The sequence below is a fragment of the Chroicocephalus ridibundus genome, chromosome 2 (genome assembly GCF_963924245.1).
Source record: "Chroicocephalus ridibundus chromosome 2, bChrRid1.1, whole genome shotgun sequence".
Lineage (NCBI taxonomy): Eukaryota > Metazoa > Chordata > Aves > Charadriiformes > Laridae > Chroicocephalus > Chroicocephalus ridibundus.
In genome coordinates this window covers 35750862-35768002 of record NC_086285.1, presented here as the reverse complement: position 1 = coordinate 35768002, position 17141 = coordinate 35750862, and the positions used below count along the sequence as shown (strand labels likewise).

Sequence of the window (17141 nt, the reverse complement as noted above, 5' to 3'; positions counted from 1 at the left end):
ACTAATTCCATGACTTAATGAACTTTATACCTTCAGTAATGAATGCCCTCACTTTAACATTTAGACTGAAAACCTGTAAACTATTTAAATTTATAACTATACCATTAAGACCCTTAAAATTATGAAGTAAAAAACAAACTACAGGATGCTTTCTAAAGTCAATACAGACAGATATTCTCCAAGATATATATACACATATATATTTTAGTTTTAAAATTTTAAGTATATGTTTAAGCAAACTTGGCCTTGTTAAGGGAGTGAACGTTGAAGCTCGGATTCCACACAGTGGGAAATTAGTTTCCTAAATTTAGTGCTTCTAACATATGTTTAAGATCTAGGAATCTATTTCTGATATAACTCGTGCTAGAAGTTCCTGGAAAGCTCTATGACTTATGTGGCATGACATGGGGAAGATTAAATTATAGTTGATTTTCTTCCATCCTAAGATCCTCAGAAGCATCTGTAAGATTGATGGGTGGTGTAGTCATTGCATTACATTTTGATGTGTTTCTCTTGGAGGACAGTCTTCCAGTAAATACAAAAGGATTTTAAAATTATTGTGGCTAAGGAGGTGGACAGATAATAAATTAAACTTGACATTTTGATACTCTCTTGAAAGTCTTAGCTAGACTTCATTTCTGCCAGAAGAAAGAGCTGTTGTGTTTGATGTTCGTACTTTAAAACAAATCAAACAGTATGGTTTTTGAGTGGTTAAAAATCGGTGTGGGTAAGGAAATGGACATAATTTCTTTACATCCTGCATGATGTTGTACTGGAGATGAATTTGGTTATACATATGTGCCAATGTGCTCCTACAGACCAGAATTCGAAAAATTACAATGTATAAACAGTTCAGTATCAACAGATTCTCCACTGTTCCTTAGTAAACATATATAACTATTACACCAAAATGGAAGTTCAATATTAAAGAACCTCACTCACTCACACTGAAATAATAAAAAAGTCTTTTAGGAAATAATGAAGTTGAAATGTATCAATAAGTTGAAATGTATCAATAAGTCGAAATGATGAGGAAGGGGAGAACTACAGTGAGCTGACTGTACAGTTGGAAAGACACATGTACATCTTCTGTCTTTCATTGCCTTTGCTGCCCATGTTTCATGTTTAGGGGTGAGACAGCAGAAAGGAATTTCAGTGGTGAATTGAATCTAGCCAAGAAAGTAGCTGGAAATCGAGCTTTGGGAAGAAGAGGGGAAGACTTAGCTGCAGGCAGATGGGCAACAGAGGGAAGGCAGGAAATATCTGCAAACAAAAGTAATGAAGTTTGATTTGTTTCTATGGTAGAGAAATGTGTCTGGAGGTGGATTTAGGTAGAAGCTGTGTAAATTCTTGAAGTCAAGCTATCTATTTGATTCATAGCAGTGCTGTAGGAATTAGGTGGAAAGTTTGTGTGCATCAGCTCAACATTTAGCTGGAAGAAGGTGGCTGGAGTTGCATGTGGGAGAGAAAACTTTGGCAGCGGACTCTTGCAGGATCTGGAGCATGTGTCAACAATGGAAGGTAGGAGTCAAGGTGATGAGCGAGCAAGGGGTGGCTAAGCTGTCTGCACCTGGATTGGAAAGAGAAGTTGCCTCTACACCCAGTGCAGTTAGTATGGGTCCTTGCAACAAAACCAGAAAAAAAAAACACAAATGCCTCGTGAATTTGTATCCATTCAGAAACAGTTTTCCAAAGTGAGATCAACTAAGTACCTACAGTAGCATTTCCAAATTACTGGAAATCTAGCTGTATTCATGATGAACATGTAAAAGGACTTACTATGAGTACACTCACAGGATGTTTGTAATAATAAGAGGAGAAAATGAGTAATCCGCTGGAAAGCGGTTTAACATATATACTGAAGTGACTGGTATTTTTCATTACAAACATGTAGTTTCAGGGCGTAGTTTTGAGATCGTTTTAAACTGATTTGTAAGCAGATTAAAAGGGGTGTTCCCACCTTTTTCTGTGCCCTGACCTAATTGTTGTTGCTTCCTCCCTTGTTCCAGGACTGCCGCTTGTGTGGCTCTCTGGTTATTCAGGTCAGGGATCCACTGCCTGCGTTAAAAATCATCTGGAGCTCCAATCCTGCTGGCCACTAAGCACGCAGGGGAGCGGGGAGGCTGGGTGTGGAGGGCTCCAACCTATGTCCGGGGAAAACGTGGGCTTGAATCAACATACCCTGACTGTGAATCCTGATGCCTTGTAGGTGTGAAAACACAGGGGAAATTGTGTAACTGTTGCGATCACCTAAAGCGACTGGCAGAATGTGTTTCTATTCTCAATATCCTATTTTGGGGTTTCTTCACCTGGTACATGGAGCCGTGCCTGGAATTTGTTTCCCCTGAGGTTGCAGTTGACTTGTGTTTACCAAAAATAAAGTGGTAAAACTTGGAAACAAGCATTTTGTTCTGATTTGTTTATGGTTAATGAAATGGGACTTTGCTTCCCCTTGAAAGAAGTTACTGAAATTTAAAAAAAAAAAAGCTTATTTTAGGATTGTAGCTGCTTTTAGCTTTGTGTTGCATATAGCATATTTTTTTTCTGAAAATATCGCAGAAAAGGCTGCTTTGAGCATTTGTATGTAGGCCTGTATCTCTACCAAAATATACAAGTGAGGAAAGCTAAACGAGCACGGTTTGTCCCCCGTTCTCTGCTCGCTGGTGCTCGGGCAGGTCTGCATGGTGGGCATCACGAAAGCGAGGATGAGGATGGCTGTGTTGCCTTCAAATACCCCTGTGGGGAAAAAGGCTTGATGGCTTTGTCTTGCTGAGGATGAATGAAACAAATTTTGAAAATGCTTTAGAGGGCTACATAGAGGGAAGAAATGCTTTAAAAGGGAGGGTCTTAAATACCTCCTAATTCAAAGAAGGGCTTGTGTGAAATGCTTTTGAGAAGTAACCCCGATGTAAGTGGATGGATTAATGGTATGGCAGCGCAGCGGGTACTCGGTGCTCCGTTACTCCTATGCAAACTCTCCTGAGGCTGAGAAAATAGTTATAGGTTTATCATGGCATATGTAACCCTGCGGTTCAATCACCACTATGCAGCACGTAGAGAGTATGTCAAGTACTGTGTTGTGTTCTCCAGCTGGGATGTCTGGCTGAAAGCAATGGGGAACTGCAGTGGTGACTGATATCCAGTGGGCACAACGTTAGGGTCCTCTGGCTTTTAAAAACGCCTGATCTGGCGTTTAATTTACTAGCCTGCTTGAGGCCTGCTGCCAAGGCTCCAACTGTTGCATAATGTTACACAGGAGGAATCGCTGGCAGTTTTCAAGCTGGATATCGTTCCAGATCACTCCCACACAAAGGAAATTGTAGCATATATGTAACTCTGAGGCTTTTTGTGCCGCTCTCAGCACAATCTAAAATTAAAAAAAATAACTAGGAAAACTAGAAAGAGTTTGCTTGCTCAGGCTGTAGCCCCTCCACTTGTAGCAGCCTCATCTACAGAGTCCTGCATGTGGAAGAGCAACCAGGCAGTGACAGGTAAGAATGAAAGCCTCGCGAAGAAGCAACACCTCGATCGTTTTTTAAAACTCTAAATATTAAAATTGCAACTGTTTTATGAAAGAATCCTCTTTTGGCTCAAACTGTTCTCTCATGTTTTGTGAATTTTGTGTTTCCCAGAAAAAGCCAGACCCTTAATATTCAGACATCACAGGGCATCATAAGATTTCCCCCTCATTTCCATGCATGCCTGTTCCCTACCCCTTTTCCTGTCAGTCTGATTCGTAATGTTCAAAAACATTCACCGCATATTTCCTTCTTCCCCACAGCAACAGCCCGAGTCTGAGACTGTTCATCTGTTCATCCCAGCCTTGGCAGTTGGAGCTATTATTGGCAAGCAGGGACAGCACATCAAACAACTTTCTCGTTTTGCAGGCGCATCTATTAAGGTATTATTACACTGACTAACTTTCTCTCTATTCTACGTGACGCTTCCAGCAAGTTTGCACAAGCCATGTTTTCGTGAATGTCCTCCCCCACTCTGTGCTTAGAATGTGATGTGATAAATGGTACATTTGTTTATAAATCATCTTTTAATCTTCCTTGAGACAAGATAATTAGAAGCATGTTTTCAAACGTCTCCTGAGGTGTGAAATATAAGCTGCAAAGAAAACTACTTTGGTGGTCTCGATTTCTTAGAAACAGACTTAAGTCTTAATGATGCGCTGCTTAAAGGCTTTTTTCTTGCTTTTGGTAAAGTGAAAATTGGTGAGGCAAATTCCCCCTCTAAAAACAGCAGCACAGGTGAAGTCTCCTACTGCCGTGGCTGCCTTTGCTCTGTTCCAGATGGATTGGTCCGAGCTTTCAAGCTCGGATGGCTCCGGGCTGAAGCATTCGTGTTTTAAAATCACCCATGTGCACTCCAAGCTCCTGGGGTCAGTCAGTTCTTTAACATCACATTTACCTTGGCACCCTGCTTTAACATCCAGTTGTTTGTGTGTTGACCACCTCAGTGTAGCTAAGAACAAGACGGTTTGCAGAGGTTGACCTAAAGGAAGCTTAAGTTTGAATTTTAGCCAATTTGGTGAAATTCTCCTTGGCTGTATATAGAGGTTAGTACTAGTTGCAGTTGCAGAAGGCTTCTGCTACTAATGCCATTAAAACCACAAGTATCTTCTCTAGACGCTTGATCTTTTTTCTTGTAAATAGTTCTGCTATTCTCTGCTGTAAAGATAATGTTTTGGCCTAAATTTAAAAAAAGAAGGAAAAAGAAAAAAGTGCAGTGTGTAGCTTTGTTATGTGCTGTTAGTTTGTGACATTTTCCTGCACAGATGAAGCAAATGTCGTCATCTCAGTTTGTTTTGGTCAGGAGACATGGCCTGTTTAATGGTGTAGGGATCTGTCAATAGTTGGGAGTTCAGGGGCAGGAGATGGCTGTGCTGAGTTGAGCTTGGTGAAGCCAGCAAGGGTTGGCTTGGCTTGGAAGGCATTCGTCTAAGTGTGCAGAGTGAAATAATTGGGGAACCCTGATGAATGAGTGTTGTGTGTGGTTTGCCGAATGCCGATCCATTTACTGGCCAGTCAGCCCGCTGGCACGCTGCCCAACTCCATCCTTTGTTGAGTAGCACATTAAATAGTTGTTACACTACCCAGATGGTTTACATTAGTAGAGTACTAATAATCATATTTTAGGGGCAAAAAATAGAATAGAAGGAAGTGGGAGTTGTTGATTTTTCTGCATCAAATCTGTCTTGCATGGAGGTATGAGATATCATGTGCGTTTCCTCTTTCTCTCTCCATTCCCATAGTTTGTATCTAAAGATTAAGTGGTATATGGAAGGTACTGCTAGGTGGAGAGAGAAATGTGAAATAACCTGGACCTCCAAAAACCCGTCCAGACTAGTTCTTTAGTTGGTCCTTGGAAGACAGTTTAGTGGAAAGGGAGTTTCCCATGTTTCTCACACATCTGGCTAACAGTGGCCTCAGGCTTCCTCTACTGGCTGGCACCCTTCTACCCAACACATTTAACATATCTGTATTAATTGAAATTCAGTTAAAAGTTTGCTAAAGCTCTGGTCTCTCTGGTCTTTTGTTCCTTCAGTTAGGAATAAAGTAAAGATTTTTTTTTTTGTGTGTGTAAATAAGATTAAATCTTAACAGAACTGTACATATATAGGGTATGCTTGCTAAATTGGGAAGTTGCATGTATGCTTATTGATCAAAATAAAAATGCAACTTCATCTGTGATCTGACTGAACAACGTGGAGCAGCACACTTGCTTTCGCCTGAAAGTAAGTGTTAAATGTGTCGGCAGCAACTTATTCAAAACTTCTGAACTTCCCTTGTGTTGACCACCTGCCCTTTATCATAACTTCTGAGCAAAATAAAAAATTGTGAATCATCAGGGAATCTGTGCTTTTAGCTAAGAGTTGGAGGAAGTGCTGCCTGAGTAACTTTTAACTTGCCAAACTCCAGTAATTGTACTTTGTGCGGGGGAGAAGTAAGGCATTGTGCATGACACTGAACTCGTTTGGAGTTGTGCTATAGATTGTTACAGATGAAAACATTTTACATCCACATGCATTTTGTTTGTGCTCGTGCTGAGCTTTGTAGATCTGATGAAACTCTTTAGCCATGAAATAAGACTAAATAAGCTGCAGATACACAGGGGTTCTGCATAAGGCTGTGGTGGCCAGCCCATCGCTTCAGAGGCACGCGTGGCTGTTGGCAAGTTCAGGTTGTGTTCCTGCACCAGGCGTCATTGCTCGGTAATGCAGGCTTGGTGTGGGACTCCAGCAGACCGAATTATTCAGCGAAGGAGCCAGGCAGAGATTTCTGGGCTGTCTGCTGCCCACCCTGCATGACAGTGCTGGGATCTGTTGGGAACCATTGGCATCTCCTTAGTTACAAATTATTTCCAGAGTAGCCCTTCCTGTCTCTGAAGGAGTTGGGATGAGCGTTGTAGGTTTTGGGTGTATGAAGCTGTCAGCTTGTGACTTGGCATGTGGAAGACTGGTTGTTCTCTGGTTAGGAATGTAACACTATTTCTCTCAGAAGCTAAAAATTCACCACTTTGATACTTTTTGTATGTATATAACTTCTCCTTCCAAGAGCAGACAGACGAAATTCAAACTAAAATCTCTTGGTTGCCCCTTCAGACATTGAAATGTTAGTTGGCACATGTTTCTTTCCCAGCCCTCAGCCACGTTTTACTCCACCTTCTGAGAACAGGACATTCGAAGACAAAAGCAAAGCAAGAAATGTCCCAGAACATTCGAACACTTGTAAGGTGTAACAACGGCTTGATAGAAAATATTTTTCCTAAAATTTCAATTAAGGCGCTGGTGGTCATAAAGAAAACATGAGGTGACTGAGAGGCAAACTACAATGTCCATTTTACATGAATGGCAGTTAGCAGGCTGAGCTCTGTTCAGTCAGCTGCCTCCAAATGTGCCTTGAAATTTTGCCCCTCTAAAATACTTGTGCTCCAAAGAATGAATGGATTTAGTCTGTGCTTGCCCTTACCACAATGTCATGTCTTATAAATGTACTGCTGTAAAATGAATGTGTATTTTTAGATATAGCCAATTGGAATGCAGAAATCATATGAAAAGTAAATATGCAAACCAGATAACTAGTATGTAATGTCTTCTCCATCTTAGGGTACAATATGAATAATTATATAAACTTTGGTTAGCAAAATTCTTTAGTGAAAATGATGCATGGTGACTGGTAATTTGTCTGAAATAAACTACAGCTGTTAAATATGAATAACATCCCTATGCCAACAGCTAAGATGAAATCCTGTAGTGTTTAATATATTGCCCATTCAACAGTGGCCATGTAATACTAGACGCAACAATGGAAATGTCAGTTGTGATAAACAAAAGATTCATCCAGAATGTCAGAGGCTAGTTTGAATTATTTAATGCCACTGGAGTCTGAGAACAACACCCACAGAAATCTTACTTCTGTGGTGACATGAACTGCTAAAGACCCTACAGGAGTCTCTGTCTCAGCTCTGGTGGAGCTTAATTTTTATTTGGGTCACACAAATAAATGGCTGTACATACAAACCCCTTGGAAACTGCGAACTCATTGTCCAGTATAGAGGAATGTTTTGGATCTGATTAGTTACAACAGTAAAGTGATCTTCTGCTCTCAGGGGGACGGATGCAAACTTTTGCTAATGAGCAAAACTTGTTAGAAAGACTGTTTGAGTTAGTGGGTAGGGATGAGAATCTGGGTCTATTAACCAGACTTGTCTTTTTGAAGGCTAGATGTCTTACATCACTCATAGCCACATGAAAATGGCTTGTGGGATTTTGCCATATGTGGATGAGTAGCTATGCCTTTAATTTTCAGAAGTAAATTTGCTTATGGTTTAGCCAATTTCTCCATATTTTATTATAGCTAATTAATGCACTTTAAAGAGAACAAACCCGTCGTGACTGAAGTGTAATGCTGCTGCTGTAACGAATAATTTTTCACTCTTGAACAGAATGTGAGACTGAAATGGGGAGGAGGTGGCTTTAAACTATTCCCTCAAAAGACAGCTACCAAAAGCTATGTTTATCCATTCCAGATTGCCCCTGCTGAAGGACCAGATGCCAAGCTGAGAATGGTTATCATCACTGGACCTCCAGAAGCTCAGTTCAAGGTACAACATGTAAAAACTTGTCAGTCTGTAGTGGCCTTTGGACTGTAAGGGACAATATTGAAAACAAAGCACTTGGTTCCAAGCGTCATTTTATTCAGAATGTTAGTGTAAATACTTGGGTTTTGCTTTCCTTTTGCCGAAAGGTATGTCAGATGAATAGATGAGTAATGCAGTACTATCAGAGGCCACGTTCTGGTCACCTGAAAACTGGTGGGTGTTTCATGTAAGTTACAATCAAATCTAGCATGAAAATATGGCCGAATTACAGTCCTAGTTTTCCCTTTTATCTATGAGCACAATAGTTCAGTCTTTCTAGCCTGTCTTAATACATGCAACGGTTTAGTGTGTTAATTGAAAAAACAAAGCTGACAGGATGAAAGACTGAGTCTTCCCAGGTTACTGTTGCATGCCAAATAGAAAATGCTTTTTGGGTGGCTCTACAGATAAACACGAGATTTCTAATTGTATTTCCACTGCAACTACAAGGAGATACTCAACCTGATTATTCCATTTATGATCAAATTGAGTTCTGGAGTGGCCTTCTGCCTTAAGTGCCAAGGGATAAATCTAGTTACCCCAAAAGTAGTTGACCACGTTAGGAGTGATGCAGACAGCTCAGTGCAGCAGCCTGGCTTCATCACACATGAGGCCCAGAGCAGGTAGAAAGTCACTTGGGAGCTCATGTCCTGGCATCGTTCTCTTGCCTGTTCTCATTTTTGTCTTTGTATTTTTGCTTCAGGGCATCTTGCAAGAAGGATGTGCACAAACTTCAGGCATATCTAGAATCAGTTTCATTAATGCCTTTAGGAGTTTTGGAGAAGTATCAGGGCAGGTATTTTGCAGTGGTAATAGCAAACTAGATGCATTTGGGGTTATTGCTCAGTTGCCGTATACATTTGAGAAGCTACTGAAGGCAAAATATAATTTAGAAGTTCTGCCTCCTTGAGGTTTTCTGTGTGCATGTGGACTTGGCCACATGGCATGTTCCACATGGGGTGCTCTTGTAATCTGGGATCCGCACAAGGTCAGATTCTGGCTACCTTTTCTTTCCATCAGGTATCAGTGAACTTCCCCTCAAGCAGTAGCAGATTGAAGTAGATTTGGGTGTCCCTTACCCTGACTTCTCATGTAGGCAAAGGCTCGTCCCCAGGCTACCTCCCTTAGATAGACCTGAAGTCCCACAGAGTTCTTTTGCCAGCGCTTCTCCCCAACCTGGATCATGCAAGGAGGAAAGTCTCCCTTTTCTGCACCCCCTACATTGGTTAAAACCAAATCAATCCGTTACTTCTCTACACTTGGGCTTCTGCTTGCAAAGAGGGATCAAGGTACTAGCACAGCCAATGCTCTTGAGGGTGCTGGTCTTGTGAAGGAGAGGGGTTGTCCCTTGGACCTTCCTTCAGCTCTAGTCCTTGTAGGCTTTTACTACTTTTTGAGCAATGTCCTCAGTCCTTTCTTGTATCACCACTGTTAACCTGAAGCGTGCCTTGTGGTCGGGGCCAAACTTTAGTAATGCTGTCCCTAAGCTCTGTTTAAGAAAGGACTTCTCTATATTTGAGCATAGGCTTTTGCTTGTTAGGCACCAAGAATGTAATCTGGGTGCACAACAACTTGAAGAGGGGAATAGCTGCTGCTCAGATGAGTAACCAGCTCTCGGAGAGGCGGCGTCATCCCAGAGCCTGTGAGTTTGGCATCCTTTCCCTACTACATTGTGTTCTGCTGTCTGTGATTCATGTCCGTGGTAGCTGCAGTGGCTGCACCCCTTTCTTCCTTAGCTGCAGTAGCCTGAGGATGTTGCGGTATGCAGGGCTATTTATTAGCAAGGCAACGGGAAGAGAACATGCCACCGTTTACAGCTGCTGCTGCTGCAGTGCTCCCTAGAGTTTAGGCATACCTGTGACACCAATATTCAGAGATGATCGCGTTGCCTTCGATCTGGGACATGTGCAAGCGAAGTGGAATCTAGTGCAAACAACATATTTCAGCCACTATTTTAAAGACTTCAGAGAGCTGAAAGATTTGGGATGTTGGAAATACATCTACTATCTTTTTAAAAGTCAATATCCTGTCTTGTTCTACAATTCAGCAGTAATAAATTCTTTTTTTCCTATAGTACCTCTCCCCCTGAGCCTTGCAGCCTGTGCAGGTTGTCAAGGTGTTATGCACACGAAAAGCATTGCTATTGAAATAAACGGCTATGCTGGCTTCTGTCTAATGAATTTGGAAATAATTTCAAAATCTCAAGATGATGGCTGAGAGTGGTATTTTATCTGCTCTTGGCAAACCCATTTAAAGTGTCTTCCTGGAGCAGGAATGTCTGATTCTAGGGCTGTTGGTGGTGCCAGAACATGATAGTAGTACTGAGTGTTTGCATGGCTTTTTTTCTGTAGTCTTTTGACTCACTGGAAAGATGATAGATTTTGCCCTCTGTGTCAGGGTCCCATGACCTGCCATATCCTGCCTAGGTCAAAGCCAAACGCTACAGATTTTTTCATACTCTTCAGGTGGAGTCTGGCTTACCCAAAATGCTTTCAGCTCCAAGGTCACAAAATGCCTTTCATCTTACCCATTTTAGAGTAGCATGAACTTGAGTAGACTTTTAAGACAAGAGCTAGAAATAAGATAAAATAAGCTGCCACTACTTAAAATAATTATCACGTCAGGCAATCTTTTTGGACTTTTCATATTCCATTGCAGTGGTGGCCTGTAAGGTGGTTGGATTTAGTGTGGACAGAGTGACACTGTACACTGGTGTACGTGATTTAAAGAAGGTGATAGAGAATCTGAACTGGAAAGGCTTTGTGGTCCTATTTTATGGTCTTTAGAGAGCACCTCTCTTCAGTATCTCAACAGAAATGTTCTTTTGATGGTTCTAGGAGATGCAGAGTAGAAGAATTCACTGATGAATGGCAGGGAGTAAGGAAATAAATACGTTTAAAAATCAGTAAGATTCATGAGCTTCGTCTCAGACAACATTCTTCTCGCTACCTGGCACTTGTGTGTTCCACAGAAAAGGGAACTGTGTGCTGGTCGGAGTAATGCTGTTCCCATGGTGCTGTTTACATCTAGGCAGTTTGATTATTTTTTTTTGTATCCTTTTAGAAAATTGAGCAAGCTCAGACTTATTTATCTTTAAACAATATCTTGTAATGGATTGTAAAAGTAACTCTAATTGGAGTCTTTATCCCATGACTTGTTGGGGGGGTTTGGCGCTTTTTTTTCCCCCCCATTTAGTAACCTTAAAAGAATGGGTTTCTGAGCTAATTAATTGCATTCTGTGCTTCTGGGTGTAATAAAAAAAATGCTTCAGCCAGACAGGTCTTCTCTCCACCGTTCTTTACCTCCACAAAGATGCAATAGTTTCTTTTGAAAGCAATTTTTCTACTAAAAAGCAGAATAATAATGATCTCTGTTAAATCACTCCGTGATTCCCTAGTTTGACATGCAATCTTTAAAGTTGGACAGTGGTGCTTCCTAGTTTAGTACAAAGACTTTCAGAAAAATAGTCATTATGTATATTAGGGAAAATACTTTGTCAGGGTTGTGTAGTGAGAATTCACCTTTCTGTGGAATTTCTTAAATTTAACTAGATTTCAGTAAGCACATTCTCTTAACTGAAACCATTTTTTGCAGGCTCAAGGGAGAATCTATGGAAAACTTAAGGAAGAAAATTTCTTTGGACCTAAAGAAGAAGTGAAACTTGAGGCTCATATAAAAGTGCCATCCTATGCTGCTGGTAGAGTTATTGGTAAAGGAGGCAAAACAGTAAGTAGCTGAAATAAAACTCTCAATATTGTTCAGTTATGTTTCTTATTTCAGTGTGTATATATGTAAAAGGCTTAAACATTTAGCTAACTAATAGCTAATCATTTTAAGTTATGTTAAAGCAGGTTCTATTTTCTTAGCTGTTCTTAAGCTCTCCTTTCTTCTAGTGTGGAGTTGAGAAGCTGATCTCATAGAATGATTTATTTCATCTAAAAAAAAAAATATAAAAAAAATAGTATAACAAAAATCCGATGGTCCCAGTCAGATCTTCAGGGCTTTTGTTAATAGAAATGTAGTTCTTCCGTTTAGAATGAATACGATCCCACTGAAGACCTGCTTCTGCAAACCTTAGCTTGTGCCAGATTTTGCAAAAAGATTTCACTAATCTCATTTAATTAAAATTAAATCCAGTGTGTACAAAGGTGGCATCTCTGGCCAAAACTGAATGAAAGCGTAATTTCTAAATAAGTTGTAGGAAATTAAGACATGTTCAGACCTCAATATTACAAAAAAACAAAATTTTTTTTTGCTTCAATTTAATTGGTGGCATTTTTTAGGCTCAGTTTGTTGCATAAAATAACACCGCTGGGATTTTTCCATCCTGAAAAGGTGCTGGTAGTGTAGTATTTTCATATGGTTGTAAGTCAGGAGCTAGATGATGTTTGCAAAGAAATGGGTCTCCATCCTTGAGTGCAACGGGGTCTTGAAGTTGTAAGGAGGCAACGTGGCCTATTTCATTAGTTACAGTGGTAAGACATTTAAGGACAAACATTTTTGATTCACTAATGCTACGCATTTCTAAAATAAAATGAGTGTAAACAGGAAAAAGACTCTAACTTTACCTCTACTTAACACTATGGAAACTGATAGGCTATCGAAAATAATTTGGACACTCCTCACTGCTCTGTTTAGAGTTCTCCATCTTGTGGAGGTTTTCCAAGGAAAAAAATCTATAGATACTTTGACATTTTTTTCTTCTTCTCTTTATTATACATTGTATGAGTTTTCTGACCTTAAACTTGTAAACTCAACTGTAAACACTGTGGCATCTATTTGCTTTTTTAAGTCACGTATTTAACACCTTCTGTGTGTTGTATTTAGTCTTTAAAACACTTCTGCAAACCTAGAGAATGTGGTGCTAATTTATGTTAGAGACACAAGAGGCTCATCTTGCAAAGTGCACACTGCTGCACAAAGATGCTTTCTGTTAGCGGGTTTCTTTTTTTAAACACAATTTAAAGGATAAGTTTCCTGTGGTCAGCAGTATCTTTGAGGCTTGGTGGTTGTGGGATATTTGTTTGTTTAAGATTTTCTGATTTCTACTATCTATTTATAGGTAAATGAGCTTCAAAACTTGACAAGTGCAGAAGTTGTAGTCCCTCGTGACCAGACACCTGATGAAAATGATCAGGTGGTTGTGAAAATAACTGGTCACTTCTATGCATGCCAGGTAGGAGGAGCGGAATGAATTGCTGTATTACCTTGATTTTTCCATGGTCTGTCTTTTATACCCACATGCAGAGCCAAGGGATGGAAGACTTTTACTCAGGATACAGAAAGCTTTGCTTGCCAGGCTCCTGTAATTGTTATGCTGTGATAAACTTCCTCATGCCTGTGAGAGAGATTTATAACAATATTGCACTTTGAAATATGTAAAACAATCTTCTTAAATTCTCCTACCAACATATGTAGGCTCTGGCACTGCTGAAACTTCCAAAGCAAAAGAAAACCCAAGTTGTGATCAGACTGAAATTCAGATGGAAGGGAGATACAAGCCATCTCATAGTACCTGGCAAGAGCTGCACGTATAGAGGCACTTTGTCCACATCGCCCAAACTGTTGATTTAATGTCATAAAGAAAATGATCACAAGATTCCTTCCCTCACTTAACTCTTAGTTCGGTTCAATCCCTTTTGATGCCTTGCTGCAGGTGACTTGTAGCTCAGAAAGGAGATGGGAGGGCTGGTAAATCCTCTAGTCTGACCTTCTGGATTCCCTGGTGTATAAAAAAAAATAACTCTATTAAAGTGTGGTTCTTATAAAATATTAGTCTCTCCAGAGGAGTAAAATGGAAGTAGCCTGTAGCTCCAATAATCTTAATATTGGTAGTCATCTTCCTACGTTCATGCTTTCTATATTACAGATGTGAAAACTGACTACGCAGGTAGTTGTGGTAGGTGGAAAAAGAAAAAAAAAAAATAAATTCAAAATTAAGTTGTACACCATGACTAACCCAAGTGTATTTAACTAATGAGCAATCTTGTCAGTACTAGGAGCTTAGTTATTCCAGATTTTCTTAATCCCAGTAGCATCTGTAGTCTGTTGTAAACAGCAGTCACTGCGGCATGGCATCATGATGGGTTGTTTCTTCTTTATGTCCTTCAGCTTGCTCAGAGAAAAATTCAGGAAATACTGGCTCAGGTAAGAAGGCAGCAGCAACAGCAAAAAACATTGCAAAGCGGACAGCCTCAGCCAAGACGAAAATAAAGGTTTAGAAAATGGCCCATCAGAGACAGATGCCAGACCAAAGACAGACTGTGCGACGGAGACGGGTGGTGAGCACCTGTTGAAGTTATATGCAGAAGATCCACCAAGCCAATCACCTGTTTGAGGACCAGGCAACCGTTGAACGCTGTCTCTGAGAATGTATTCTTTAGGCTCTCTCAAACTTTTGAAACCCAGCTTTAAAATAAGGACCCCTTCACTTCCCTTTTGTTCTATTCTCACAATTTAACATAAACTCGTTAGTCTTTTTTATTGTTCTTATTATTCCCCAACAATTTTAGAACTTGGTTTAATGAAGCTTTCTCTTCTGAGTTCACTGGTTTAAAAAAAAAAAAAAGAAAAGAAAAAAGAAAAAAAAAAAGAAAAGGCATTGCTCTTATAGGTCCAGTTGTAAAAGAAGAAACACATTTGGAGGGTGGGATTGTGGGTGGGCAAGGGTTAGAGCAAGGGTATCGACAAGAGTTTAAGTGTTAGTCCCAATGTTGAAACAAGTGGCATTTTTTAAAAAGAATTTGGTTGCATTTTTACATAACACTGCCATGAATAACCTAAGGGAAGTGTTGAATGGTGTTGGCCAGGGCATAAAAAGATAAATATGCATTTTACTAAACTACCTCAGGCATTTAGTACCTCAATGAGAAATTGTTCCTTTTTTGCTTTTTTTTTTTTTGGTATTTTGTATACTTTATAAAGCTAATAGTTCTTGAGCATTTTATTTTTTTAAAAAAAATTAAAATTTGATCAGCCACCAGCCAGGAGTACTACAGACTTATCGGGGAAAAAATATAGTAGAGCACTTCTAGCTGCTGGCTGATGGGAGTAAGGTGGGTAAAAAAAACACAGCCTCAGGTTTTCTGGGGGCTTCAACACCATCATTTGTTTAAAAAAAAAAAAAAAGAAATTCAGTGAATGTTCAAAAGATAGTGAATGATGCCAACATTCTGATAGCAGCAATGCCGTTTAGTTTTCTTTTAAGATGGGATGAAAAAGTTTGTGACGGTACTTTTTTGGGAACAGGACAAGGAAGTGATGGCAAGAGGCTGGGGTTGGGGGAAAAAAAAATTTAGAAGGCTGCAAGAGGCTGAATTTTTTTTTGTGCTACTTGATTGAATGCATGAACCCTTTGTGCCTTTGACCATCACTACCTAATGATGCTACATTTAACCATTTGCAGCCCATTTGGACTTTGCCATTTTGTTCAAAGAGCAAGCTTCATCTTCAGTTTGATAGAACACTCGATCTGCTAGAGCGTGTTGGAGGCCGTGAGGGTCTCCGCTGGCTGCAGGTCACATCATACTGCTTTCAGTTACCACGATGGGGGAAGGTCAAACAGTGTTTGATCACGTTGAAAGATAATGAAAGGCTAAGTTTACATATCCAGCCGCTGTTATGGGCCACACTAAGCCACTTTGAAGGTTTTAAAAACTATTACAAGATTAAAAAAAAAAACACAAAAAACCAACAACCTCTCTAGCCTGGCTTATAATAGATGCAGCAGGATTTATGCACGTTCTGCAACCAACCATTAGAGAAGACAAAAAAAAAAATGTCAAAAGGCAGGGATAACAGGAAAGTTACCAAATTTTTTTAATTTCCGAATGTAATTTGAATGATGATTGTGGTAATAGTGACACATTCAAGTTTCTACAATAAACTTCAGTCTACCTCAGTTTAAGAAAAAAAAAAAAAGAAAAAAATGTGGCAACACATGGTGCATAAAGACTGCTGTGTGTGTGTGTGTGCGCGTGCGCGCCCGTATGTGTGTGGTCGACAGAGCCATGCTATTACCTCTGAACCTTTTTTTTGTGATGTTTTTTGTGCATGAGATGATCAGAATCACCATGCTGCACTGATTTGAGGGGCACAACGAGCAAAAACATTTGTTTCATCATTTTGTTATCTACCTCTTAGGTTCATGTTGAAATAGAGGCATTACTACATAGACTAGATAATTTTCCCAAAGATCATTGTTGTACAGATTAGATAATTTTGAAAATGGTCTGAAGTGTTTTTTCCTGCATCTCTTCTTTACTAATTGGTTTAAAAACCACAAACTTATGTTGTAGTTTTAGCGAAGAAAAATGAGTTTCTTTTCCTTTTTTGACAGTGACCTTCATCTAGCCTTTAGGATAAATTTTTTTTCTTACAATGAATTTAAAATTACTGAAGTATGGAAAGTCATAGCGTTTTAATTTTTGTTGAGGCTTAAGTCAGTCTGACGTTCCTTTCTTAACATTTGAGAAGGATTTGACTTCATTATTTTCCATAAAAAATTACTTTACAAATAGGCGCTGCATTTACATCTGCTGATTTAAATACTGTCATCTCTCTTAAATTTCTAGACTTAGTATGGTAAATCATGTTTTTCTTTTCAATTGAGACTTGGTAATTTGGAGTATTTGGGAATAGCTAGAAAGTAAATACTGTAAATGATTTCAATATCCACAAAGTATGGATCATTTTTCATCTGTAATGTGCCCCCCAATGCAGCTCCACTTGCCAGATGCCTCTGAATGGAATAAAGAGTTTAACTCCTATCATCAGATAAAGTTGTGTGGTGTGTTTTTAAATTAATGAGGCGTAGGGATAGACCCTTCCAAGTATTTGCGGTACTTTTGATCAAGTTGGTTTTTCTGGCCGTAACAATAACTGGATAAGGATGAGCAGCCACCCGCAGGTATCCCACAGCTGCTAGGGCAGCCAGCAGCCAGGCTGCAATGTTTGCACCTCCCGATACCAGCAGTGACTCCTGTGGCTTAAAA

The 17141-nt window shown here is 39.8% G+C and overlaps 1 protein-coding gene across 1 annotated transcript in view; it reads left to right on the top strand.

The window, feature by feature from the left end:
* The window catches only part of IGF2BP3 (insulin like growth factor 2 mRNA binding protein 3), a 116095-nt gene extending 99190 nt beyond the window's left edge, over positions 1-16905 (top strand). The window contains exons 11-15 of the mRNA XM_063325008.1: positions 3782-3901; positions 8038-8112; positions 11743-11874; positions 13211-13324; positions 14260-16905. Of these exons, the coding sequence (XP_063181078.1) occupies positions 3782-3901; positions 8038-8112; positions 11743-11874; positions 13211-13324; positions 14260-14361 (543 nt within the window). The 3' untranslated portion in view covers positions 14362-16905. The remainder of the gene's footprint in view (positions 1-3781; positions 3902-8037; positions 8113-11742; positions 11875-13210; positions 13325-14259) is intronic.
* Positions 16906-17141: the final 236 nt, after the last annotated feature.